The 12259-nt window shown below is 36.4% G+C and overlaps 1 protein-coding gene across 2 annotated transcripts; it reads right to left on the bottom strand.

Moving 5' to 3' along the window:
• Positions 1-3699: 3699 nt before the first annotated feature.
• Positions 3700-11767, bottom strand: GAL (galanin and GMAP prepropeptide). 2 transcript variants are annotated; one of them, XM_027732669.2, is made up of 7 exons: positions 11658-11767; positions 11422-11502; positions 10690-10744; positions 9687-9758; positions 9191-9277; positions 6081-6158; positions 3700-4007 (listed from the first exon to the last, which is right to left on the bottom strand). In XM_027732669.2, the coding sequence occupies exons 2-7, from the start codon at positions 11500-11502 to the stop codon at positions 3955-3957; spliced, it is 426 nt and encodes a 141-aa protein (XP_027588470.1). In that variant the 5' UTR covers positions 11658-11767; the 3' UTR covers positions 3700-3954. The 2 variants fall into 2 exon arrangements, with proteins under 2 accessions (XP_027588470.1, XP_027588471.1); XM_027732670.2 differs by lacking the exon at positions 9687-9758.
• Positions 11768-12259: the final 492 nt, after the last annotated feature.

Genomic DNA, 12259 nt, shown 5'->3' with positions numbered 1-12259 from the left:
AAAGTACTCCTGGTGTCCATTTCTAAGCTATTGCAAATTTGTGTCATATTCTGAAATAATGTGAGAATACTTTTGCCATTTTTTCTGGGAGTTATTAATGAGTCTTTACACATACTATCTCATATCTCCTTGTCTTTTTTGAAATATAAAAGAACAGCTAAAGACATGTTGCAGTCTCTTCCAAACTAACTCCCACCAAGCTTCTCTATGACGTTAGGAAGTTGGTGCATTAGTCAGGCAAAAGGGGCTGTAGTTTGAACCATGGTAACATTAAACCTGAAAGAAGGATTATGTCAACCCCAGTATCAAGCCCCCTCAAACATCCTCAGTAATCTGAGTCCTATCTAATTTTTCTATGCTAATGTTGCAGTCTGACCTTTACATGAGTAGACAGGTGGGAAAATACATGTGCCCTGTCAGGTTCCTAATGACTTCCTAATCTGAACAGACTGTTCAATGCCAGCTGTGCCACCAGAAATTCCCTCTTTGATGCTGAACTGATTTGCATTTAAACAAGTTGTAATGAGACTACCTGACAGGTGAAACGCTGTATAAAAATATACCTTTTTTTACTTTGTTATGGGTACAATTCAGAATTCACTATTCCTGCAGAACTTTTAGCCAAAAATATGCGATTTTCAAATTTCTTTTGTAAGCTGGCATCAAATGTTATGCAGCTGAAGAAGCCCTGTTTAATTAATCCCTGGATCAAGTTCTAAGGGTCGCTTTATAACTCTGTGCACAAGAGTCCATAATTTGTTCTAAGAAACAATTTAATTAGACTTTTTGAGCAGTAGATGTTGGAGGACTTTTCTTCCATGAATGTGACTGTTTCCTTTCAGAGCATATGGCCTCCACAAAGTCCTGTGCCTGTCAGTGCCGCAATTTCATCATGAGATCTATGGAAAAGACCTTTTTTTTCTGGATGTGGGGTTTAAAAGTTACTTGATCATTTTATCATCATTTATCATTTAATCATTAAATCTTGGGTTACAGGAATAAGTGAATTTGCTAAGCACTTCTAGCACAACATTTAAGACTCATCTCTCATCTGTTTAGTCTCTCTGTGTATGGAAATGATTGTAAAAATATTTGTCCGTTTTCTCTATAGTTTTCCTGGTTGTACAGTGGGTTTTAATTTGTAGTGAGCTGCCCAGAACTGCTGCTGGTGTCAAAGATGGGAATGGTATAATTTCATTATGATTCCTAACATTCCTTTTGCCTTTCTAACCACTTTTGAGGTTTAAAATAGCATTTTTATAGGACTGTGTGCAATGGGTCTTTTTCCAGACACAATTTAGTAGCATCAGTATGCGTAGGTAAAATTAGAATTGTTTTTCTCTGCGTATATAATTTTCTTGCATCAGCATTTAATCTCATCTTCCATTTATTGTCCAGTCATTCAGCAACACGCAAGCCTTCTGTTCATTGTCAGAGTTAAATTTGCATGATGGGTAATTTCATAGCACTGGCAAACATTACAACAAAGTTTTACTCTGTATTTTTTTAATTTGGCTTTTGTCTTTAGTGTGCATGTATGTGTTTGAGCTAATCCTACAGAAAAGTGGGACATAATGTATGCAAAGGAGCAAATAAATTATACAATTAGATGGAAATTATTAGGGATTTTAATTATTATTTTCTACTAAAACATCTTTTTATTGTCTATTTGCCCTGTTGAAACTGATTGCTTCCAAATTATGGTTTAAGGGCCATTTTTTATGAGGTGTTTGTCCAAGAGGTTGATTAAGGAGATGTCATTCCAAATATTTGCAGAATTTACGTCTGAGATGAAGTGACGTAAGACATACTTTAAATAAAATGAATGTGTGGCTGTTTACTTTGGCTAAACGCCAGGTTAATAAAATAATAACATTACTGAAATTGTGTAATTGATCCAGAAGAATGCCCCTTTATTGGTTTTTTCCCCTTTGTTTTCGCAAAGATAAGAGATGTTAGAGGGTGAAGGAACAAGCTGAAAATTTTACCTGTCTCTGTATATTGGAATATTACCAATATGTGTTTGAATGCAGAAATTAAGTGAAAGTATGTGGACTGCTTTTGGTAAGTAGGTAATAATATTCTGGTTTCTATAGCATTTTCATATAACAGTGCAGCACAGTGCAAAAGCTTGTGGGCCTCCCTGCTTAGACAGTGCTGTAAATCTTCCTGATCCCATAAGTTTTTCATTATTTCAAATAATCTCAAATTTCAGAATTTCAAATAAACATTCTAACAGGACCATTCCAACTCTAATGAGCTGACAGTATGCTAATTTGATTAAAGTAATAACTGTTTTCTACTTTTATTCTATTATTTCTAATTTCTTATCCTATTTCAAAAGAAAAGAAATTCAATGCTAAAGTGATGTTCCTTTTATTTGATCATAGATTGGGGTGCTCTGCCATAGAAAGATGGCTTGATACTGAGTTCTTCAAATAGATACCAGGTTTTACAGTCAATCAAAGTCCAAGTCAATGAAAATAATGGTCTTGATTTTAGTGAACTCTGCTTCAAGGTTACGGTAGGAATGGACATTACTAGTGAGAGTTTGGACTTACTGAACTGTATTAATGTACAGAGGTTAAATTTCACTCTATCCTTATTTGACATTTTTGGAAGCCCATAAATTTACCAAATAATGTTGGACTAGCAGCATACATACACTTTGCATAGCAGCACTGTACACTTTCATTACTCTTATAAAAACAAAAAGTGTAATCCAGTGTAACATGGTTGGAAGGGCTTGCTCAGAAGCTCTCTGGATCTGATGAAAAGTGTAGTTCGCACACTTTGGAAAGTGAACATCAGATATGAGATCAGAGGCTGAGTTATTATCAGAGGAAGAGCAAAGCCTGACTGACAAGGTGGGATAGCCATGCAGGTTCAAACTAGACACTAGTGGATTGGCATTTAGAATGTATTTTGCTACACTAAAAGTGAAAGACAGATTAGGTAATAAAGGTCTGCAATATTTCTGTCAGTCTGTGCACTCCAGTGCACTTCAGCATTTTGAAAGGATGATATTTCATTGCACCGTGCAGAGAGGGAAAGTCACCTGAATATGAAAAACCTTTCCATGGTTCTGTATCCTCTCAAACCTTTCTTCAGTCTTAATATGACATTTATTGTGTACAGGCCTAGCATTCTGGTCTGTCAAAGCACTTTTGTATGGCTTAAGCATGGATTCAAGTGCTTTGCTAGACTCAGAATAAAGCATCTCATAAAATAATTTTTTAATCTTGGAGCAGACAGAAGCATTTCTTCATTAAGGAGTACAGACCCAGTATTCTTGATGATGCAGGAATCCTACACATATGATTTGTATAAATTTGTACAGAACAGTTAAATTTGTATTGCATCAAGGTATGCTTCGGTCAATGGGCTGGTGTATCACAGGTGAATAATATGGAATTTCTTATGAACATGAGTTTGTTTCATGTCTGTGAAAACATGAACGGGAAGTAATGCTTCTTGAAGCACAGAAGTACAGACAGATCTGTGACCTAAAAAGATTCTGCATGGCAGCACCTTGAAGTCATTCTTTTTGTGTTATCTAAAGTACCCAATATATAGTATTTATGTTTTATTTTGCTCTAATATTGCGGAGTATTGGTGCAGTGTAATCTTACAATTTAACCTGGGCTTTGTATATGGTACATTGTGTGCTGGTAGATACTTAATTTTAAAATGAAACAATTTAGTTGCTCTTATTTTTATTTTATCATTTACCTACAGAAAAATTTTACCAAGGCAAAATTATACACTATAACATTGCAGGAGAAGGGGGAAAAAAAAAAAGGCAAAAAAAATTCAACAAACAAACCAGAGGGGAGAATGCCATTTACCATTTATCAGATTAATGCAAACAATACTTCTCAACATCAGCTCATTTCCATCTTTTGTTTAGAATTCAGTCTAAATCTACACTGCAACAAAATAAAAATACATTCTTCAAGACTGGTTTGTTTCCTCTGGTGTAGGTAGCTTGTCAAGTGCTCCCAACTCTGCAAAAAATTTAAAAAAAAGTTAATTAGCACATATTTATCCTAACAATTAAGTAATGAAATCCAATTACAGTAGAATACATTTTTATTACATTTTTGTGCTCTCAACTATAAGAGCAAAATCTTTGAACTTTTCATATTTTAATTCATAAACTCTTGGGTTTTTTCTTTTGAATGTTAATATCTTCCTGTTTTAATTTCACCTGTTCTAGAAACAGCAGTGACAGAACAACAATTAAATTACACCTGTTTTATTATGGCAATTGATATTGCTGGATCCCAGTATCTCGAAATATTTAATACTATTCAATTATGGCTGCCATCCTACAGACTGCTCTGTATGGAAGCATTTAAAGCTGGAGGGAAAAATTTTCAAGAAAAAGCGCTGAAGGCCACTTCTGGATCTTGTCAAGATATTTCTTAGCAGTTAAAATATTGCCTTTATCTTGCAGATTAAAATTTATGTCTAATCTGACTAACTATTCCCTGAATCTGAATCCTAGGAGGGCGAGTTTTCCCCCCACCAAGGAACACTCTAAACCAATATACTTAGTGTAGTAAAGTTTCATTTGAGAAAAAATGTTAAAGCATCTCTACCATTAAAAATATGTTTTTCACCTGCTAAATCTACAGTTCTGATTTTGTATGAGTTTGTACTAAACCTTGCCAATAAATATTGTGAATATAATGCAATAACTCTGTGTCTTCTGAAACCTGGGAACATAAGAACTATTTCATGGAAAAGCCATTTTATATGATCTGAAGATTCTTTTTTTTTTAGTAAGGACAGATAATACCACCATCTTTTCTGAATAAAAGCAGGTGTTTGTCATCACTATCCTAAACAGGGAACCTTGTTTGCTCATTCATTGCAGGGAAGAAGTAATTTGTATTTCTGTGAGATGCATTTTTTTTTTGTCCAACTTAGCAGCTTTTTGCCTACTCAGAGCTCATGTGCTTGAGCTCTACTTGTTTTACAACCTTTTTGTTGTGTTCAGATATTGATTTTACTTCCTAGGCTCACAGAGCAGAGTAAGAGAATGTTTGGGGCTCTTTCTTCACAGTGGCACAAGAAACAAGCTACTGCATTGTCCACAGTAAACATACAGGCTAATAATCTACTTTACATATATATATATATGAATTATTTCAGGCCCTTATTACTAATCATAAAGAGGTTTTGTTTCCGATACAAATTTGATGCAAAAAATACTGGGTTCATATTTTCAGTAATGAGAATTATTTTGCCTGGGTAGGTACAAATAATTCAGACAACAATGCCAAAAACGGATCCTAGATATGCAAAAAATGAACAGATCTCTTGAAAGTCTCTTTTAATAATGAAATTAAAACACATATGTAACACACAGTTCCACAGCATACAGTTGCCCCAAAAATTGCTTATAATTTGTTGTACACAAAAGTAAGAATACAGAAGTTACTGATTTATTGAATTGTCAACTTTCTGAGACAGAAAAATGCTCGGGCATTTTCATTAGAATAATTGTTTTCTACCCATTTTCTTTGCAACTATATATCATATTTGTATACATTTTGCAGACAATTTTAGAAGCCCTGAAAAGGTTTTTGAAAGCTAAAAATTGTGTATGTTTGCATTTTTTTAAAGCAAAACTAATGAAAACTCAGAAACATACAGGTTTCTTCTTCACTGAATTCTATAATAAGGTTACCAATCTTACAGAATCAGCTGTAAGCCCAACATTACAATTCTTGTCACAATTTTGAGACTCTACAGATATTTTACTAGCAGCATTTTGAGCTATTTGCCAACGTTCATCTTAGTGTTGTTGCAATTTTATGATACACCTTTATTGTGGAATACATGCAAAACGGGAGAGGTATTTCTTGTGCCACTAACAAGCGACCGAATGGTATAAGAATTCTGCTACATCAGATATTCATTGACCTGTGGTTTTGCATACTAGCTGTGTGTGTTCCCAAGGTGCTGTTCAAAATCTTGCACACTCAAATCTGCAGCAGACTGGTACACTCAGGGATACTCTTGTGTTCTCAGTACCAGAAGCTGTGAAAGGTTAAAGGGCATTCACTAACCTTTAAGATGCAAGTAAGTCAAAAATTCGATTACTGTACGCATAATGTTTTCATCAGACAGTGGTCTTCCAAGATTCCCTATAAAACAAGTTGGTTGTCACTTAATGTTACACAGTATGAAGATACATTTTATGTGACATCATGGCTAAGCTTATAAGTACTCTGAAAATAAGCTACCTGAAATGCTTTTTTCCTTAAAATCTTTAATGTAAAACCTCATTTCAGGGAAGAGTGAAGCCCCTTTAAGGGTTCTGCACTTCTCAGAATCAAAATTGCCCAGCTCCGTATGCCATTGCTGCATAGCAGCTGCTTTGACACCTTAATGGTCACAGTGTTCAGAGTTCTGATGCAGAAGAGTTTTCCTCAGTTCTCAGCTCTCTCGTGTCCACTAACCTGAGACTGAAGGGATAAGGTTAAATTTAATTGACAAATTCGTCACCTTTACAAAACAGTTAAAAGTTCTTCACATAGCCTGATTTTGTTCCAAATAAGCCTCTTGAGTGATATAGAAGTGATTTGTAGCCCAAAAACTGGGCCTGGGTGTCTTTCTAAAAAGCCCAGAGAGGTATGTTTTTACACAGGTATCTAAACCAATATACTCGTTCTCTGATCTAGTGAAAATAGGCCTTTTGATGGTATTTTAATGGCCTAATGGAGTCCTGGGAGCTTGTTACTGCACTTTAGGAGGCTGAGAAGGATGCTTTCTGTATCTGTTAATGCAGAAAAAAAAGAAAAAAAAAAAAGAGAGGGAGAGGGGGTCAGGGAAGACATCTTGCTTTTTTCCAACAGGATGGAGAATTGTCCTGTATTAGAGAACAAATGGCAAGTAATTGCCCCAAGATTTTTAGTTCTCTGCATAGAGATGGGTGCCAGTACCAACAGCCCATTATCACATCACTGACAATACTGCCCTACCGGACAGAAGGCAGATGGAGCTCTGCAAAACAAATTAAGAAAACATTGATGAGAGTTGAAGGGACACAAAAGTTTTTGGTATACTGAGAATAAGCATTTGAGAATGTATTTAACATGCTTGCAGCTAAAAGTCTTGTCTTCCAGTCTTTGAACTGACACAAAGATGTTGCTATTATTTACATTAGTAATACTTGCATTATTTGAATTTTTCCTTAACTTTTTTTCCCACCTAATCTATTACAGAATTTTGTTATGGTTATTATATTAGTCACTTTCTGACCCAGATTTTATTACCAATGTGATATTCATTGGATAAATATTTTTCTTAAGTGGCTTGGGCATATTGTACATGTGTATTTCTCTATACTCTGTGACTGACCTTATTTCTGTATAAAATAAGTTAAATAAGTAAAAAAAAAATTATGATCTTGTAATTTGAAGATTTGACTAATTATGCTCATTGAAGGTTGTTTTGTAGTGATCTTTTATTTTTCTGGACCTAGTGTTAAGTCCCTAATACAGCTTGCAAGTTCTTCTAGGTTATCTGGAGAGCTTACAAATTTTGCAGCATTCCTTCAGGGAGAGAGCACAGTCCTTTGCATTAATTCTTTTACAGCAATAATGTGTGTATATTGCCATTTTAAAGTGCCTATGTAAATAATCAGAAAAAATTAACTAAAAAAAAAAATCTTCCTTTTCAATTAAAATAAGATTCTGACTACCTTATGCCTTTTGTTTGTTTGTTTTTGTATTTAAATCTCCTTTGGGTAGGAACTCTGTAATAAACTTCAGCTTCAAAGAAAACTTTTGATAAGAGAAAAGCATGAGGTTCATAGCAGAGGCAGCAATATGAGTTTCCAGTCTAATCCTGACACGTTCGGTTGGGTTTACCTGTAATTGTGGAGGCACAACAGTACCTGAGTTCATATTCCTGTAAAGGATCCAATATATCCACTAATGGCAACATGTTGCAATGCGAACTCCATTGTTAGATTACAACCACCTTCCTTTCACATTGTTTCTGACTGGCAAAATATTATTTTTACACCAGCGTTTGAAAAAGTGGGTGCTTCCTCTTTTTTTTTTCCTTAAAAACAAACAAACAAAAAAACCCCCCCAAAACAAAACAAACAAAGCACAGCACCAAAAAACCACCACACACAAAACCACACTATGTAACCATGTACCAGAACTAAACAGTCATTCAGAGAATGGCAACAACTAAGAAATGTATTGATGTTAGTCTTTTCATTAGAAAGTAAGTACGTCTCTGAGATAGTAATCAAGTACATTTCCTATATTTATGAACTTATTTAGTGTTAACTACACTTGCATTGTGCTAGGTATATTTAAAATAGCCTCCAAAAGCTCTGTCCTCCCCCACTAGTGCAGTGATGAATGCAATAGTACTCAAGTAAGTACTGTGGTCACTCTTTAACAGTCTAAAGATGAGATTCATACCAGCTCACTTTAGATGTTTGCAGCAGGTTTAGTTTCTCCTCAGGAGAAAGAAATAGGCTTTTCTAGGAGTTTCTGCAACTTATCCTGAAATAGGTGTTTAAAATAAAGCCAAAAATTGTCAGCTTCTCTTCATAAAGGAAGTCTAGACACACTTTAGAAGCCTGGTTTTATATGAAAAATCCAGAACTAAGCTGCATCCTTTTCATTCATATTTACTAAATTCTGACACATGCAATATCAAAACATTATGTTGACTTGACTTGACTTCAGTTGCAGTCAGATCCTCAATCTTTTGTGATGATAATCCACTTTGCTTAAACAGTGGAAATATTGAGACTTTATATTTTTTTTAGCTTTTGTTACTGAAAGATGCCTTTGTCAACTCACTTCTTTGCTGAGAAAAAAAAAACCTTGAGTGTCTAAGGTGACATTTGAAATACTTACTTGAACATATGAAAAGAAAAAAAAAAGATTTTTTCAAAGCAATATGACCTATCATACCTTTAAAGCAACAATATTATCTAAGTGCCTAGGAAAACGTACCATGTTTTAAACTATGACCATACAAAGAACACACCAAATGGCCAAAAGTCACTTTTCTTCCTTTCATGTGTTTATTGGGATTTCTGTTAAAGTGCAGGAATAGCCTTGTATCTAGGTAGTCAGTTAATAGTAAATAAATTGCAAGTCATTAAAAACAAATCAACAATAGTGGCTTTCAAGATTTTTGTTACCTGCTTTAATATCCTCATCAAGCTGTATTTCACGTTTACCAGTGAAACCATGCTTATCATTAAAAGATCTGTGGTTATCTACTGCATCTGATAAATTAAAAAAAAAAAAAAATCAGAGGAGTTAATTGACTTAACAACCGCTTTTATTATATTTTTTGCTTTTCATGAATTTCAGTGAAAAGATCATGATGGGCAGTTTTAATGTACAAAATTACAGAGAAGCAGTTAATGTGTTATTAAATAAAATAACCTTTCTTGTAAATTTGTGCTTATGATTTATCTTGTTTACAGACCCAGACCTGTGCTACATACTTGCTGAAGCTATTACTGAATTTAGAAGAAGTTGTAAAGAAAATGTAAGCCTGTACATCTGCATGTAAACTGGGAAGTTGCTTTTACTATTCTCGCCCTTATCTGTAAGAAAATGTTGCTGATGAGTTTGCTCAAAAGAAAACTGCAGGTAGTTTACATGAATAACCTTCAGAAACTATCTTACATGCCCCTGGTGCCTCTTCTCTCCCCCTTGCAATGGGCATTTCCTTTATCAGTAAAAGCTGATCAATACGACCTGCAACAAAGGATGATTCCTATTATCCAGTCTTAGATAAATGGCACTTAGATAAATGGCACATTTCCCCGCAGTATTTTTTCCCATTTGCTTAGACCTGCTTCGAAGTAAATATACTTCCAGACATTTACAGTACCAGTTAATACATTTAAGATGCATAAAGCTTTTCTTTTTTTTTTTAGGTATCCTTAGGGTTAGCTGAAGAGAATGAAGAAAGTCATAGTAAGTGCCTGTAGTATTTGTCTATGTATTACTGAGACTGAAGATAGAGAAACATTGGTAATGACTGTTATTACATTAACAAGAACAGGTAAAAAGATAAATATTTGAGACAGTTTAGCCCTGCATTACTTTTCTTATAATCTGCATTTGTAATCCAGTGTTCCTGTATTTTGAACACTTTTATCTTAATTTTTCACAGTCATTAGTTTGCATGTTATTATTTTATTGTGCTTTAATTAAAAAAAAATGTAGTATAGTAAAGCCAAGTGGTGAAACAATTTTCGAAAAGATTTAAAGGTGAAATCTGAAATACACAGGAAAGTGCCATATGTCACATCTTGTCATTCTTCCCTTGACATAAGATGATATAAGATGATACAAGATTTTGTAACACTTCCTGTGGTGAAGAATTTGTCATATGAAAATTACAGTCCAGAAGCACAGAGTGAGCACAAATGTTTCTGGACATAAAGCCTCAGGTCACAACTCTGCTTTAGAAAAGAACAGCTGTTGTTTAAGACAATTCTATAATAGGCATGTAACAAGCATCTAAACAGATATTTTCCCAAATGAGTTTCTTCAGCCTTGAAGGTTTAGACAAAATTGCTGTACACAGAAAAGTGAATAGCACACTACAGGAAACAGATTAGAAGAAAAACCCCACAACTTTTGCATTTTGATATAAAGAAAAAATGAGTGCCTTACTTACGTGGCCCGAGTAAATAACCAGCACTATTCAAAGTCCAACCCCTTTTTTCTTTTGCCTTAAAGAAAAAAATGCAAGTATGTTATTACATGACCTACACAGTGTCAAATGTGAAAAGGACATTCACTTAGCAGAGTCTTCCAAAGGCTCAAAATCAAGAAAAAATTGTAAAAAAAAAAAAAAAAAAAGTAAAACAAACAAAAAAGCCAAACATATCGAAGTAAATATTAATGGTGAACTCTTGCCCCCTCCCCATCTAAGTCTACAGTTTTGCTATTGACATCCATGTCTCTATGAAGACATGAACTCAGTATGAAGATTTCACACCATGTAAGTGAAACTGCAAATCAGACTTCAGAGGCAGAAATTTTGCCTTTATGCTTCAAGTTTTTATTACCACCTGACAGCCATCTTAACAGACAGCGACGCTTTCTTTTAATTACTTAGATTTACATGACAACCTCTTTACAAGAAGAACCCCTATGTACAACCCCCTTTTCTGAGTCAGATGGGACGTCCATTCAATTTCGGTCTACAAACTAGACACCCTTTTATTCATAGTATTTACTACAAGGGAGCTAGTACTTAAAGTCTCCAAATTCTTAGCTAAAAAAACACCCAGTTTATAGCCAAACGGGTTTGAGTGCTGCATCTTTTGCAACTGCTACGTCTAAATACAGCGTATATACCTGCGAGGTTTATAGTTACTTTGCCACCTGAGACACGGATACTTACTGAGAAAACCAGCCCAAATGTTTCCGAGAGGGTGGCACCAAGGATTAAAGACAGAAACAGGAAACTAGCGCACCTCTGCATCTGGAAAGAAACCGCACGAGGGTAAATGCTCTGCCTTCCCCAGCGCACAGGAGACTCCTCGCCGCGGGTAGGAAGTGCGGGTGAACCTTCCTGGCTCTGGTTACCCAGGCTCGGCACCCAAATTCCCACTGGGAGAAGGGTCGAGAAGGGAGTACCTTGAGCTGGGGCGCGGCGCTCTGCCTCTCGCAGTGCTCTTCCTGACGTGTCCCACGGCGGGCACTCACTGCATGGCCACAGCCCGAGTGCGAAGCTGCGCCCGCGCTCCGCTCCCGACGCCCTTTATGGGCTGCGGCACCGCCGCGCCGGGGGAGCCAGAGCCGCCCACTCCCCGCTCCCCCGCCTCCCCCGGGTCATCTCCCCCTCGCCACCCACTGCATTAGGAAGGGCAGAAATTACAGCAATCCAATTAGAGGTACTTGGAAGCACGACGCAGGCTGCCGGGAGCTGACAGCGCGGACAATTATCTCCTGTTACCGCGGCTTTGGGAAGGCTGGTGGGCAGCGAGGGGAGCTCTGAGCTGGGCAGGGAGAGGGGCTCAGATCTGGGTAGCCTGGCAGCCTGCGCCTGTCGCCCGCTGCAGCTGCACGAGGGCTCGGGAGTGGAGGGGGGTAAGAAGAAAGTGTAAAGTGAATACAAATCGCTTTACAGATCACTTTAAAGTGATCACAGACAGGTACAGGAGCAGCGCTAAATACAAATGCCTGCGTGTGATGCTGGTGAGCAAGATTCAGCGTGTTTGGGGTTTGCGTGTGGGAAT

This window comes from Pipra filicauda, unplaced genomic scaffold (genome assembly GCF_003945595.2).
Source record: "Pipra filicauda isolate LSUMZ 115617 unplaced genomic scaffold, ASM394559v2 scaffold32_size4067784_pilon, whole genome shotgun sequence".
Taxonomy (NCBI): domain Eukaryota; kingdom Metazoa; phylum Chordata; class Aves; order Passeriformes; family Pipridae; genus Pipra; species Pipra filicauda.
Note: the sequence above shows the minus strand (reverse complement) of the source record. Positions and strands in the feature narration are given on the sequence as shown.

Excerpts from the sequence above, each read along its gene's own strand:
- GAL (XM_027732669.2), bottom strand. The coding sequence starts at position 11,502 with ATGCAGAGGTGCGCTAGTTTCCTGTTTCTGTCTTTAATCCTTGGTGCC. Across the intron at positions 9,759-10,689 it reads TGGTTATTTACTCGGGCCAC|GTCGTATTGATCAGCTTTTA; the intron begins GTAAGTAAGGCA and ends CCTTTGTTGCAG. Across the intron at positions 6,159-9,190 it reads TGATGAGGATATTAAAGCAG|GGAATCTTGGAAGACCACTG; the intron begins GTAACAAAAATC and ends CTTGTTTTATAG.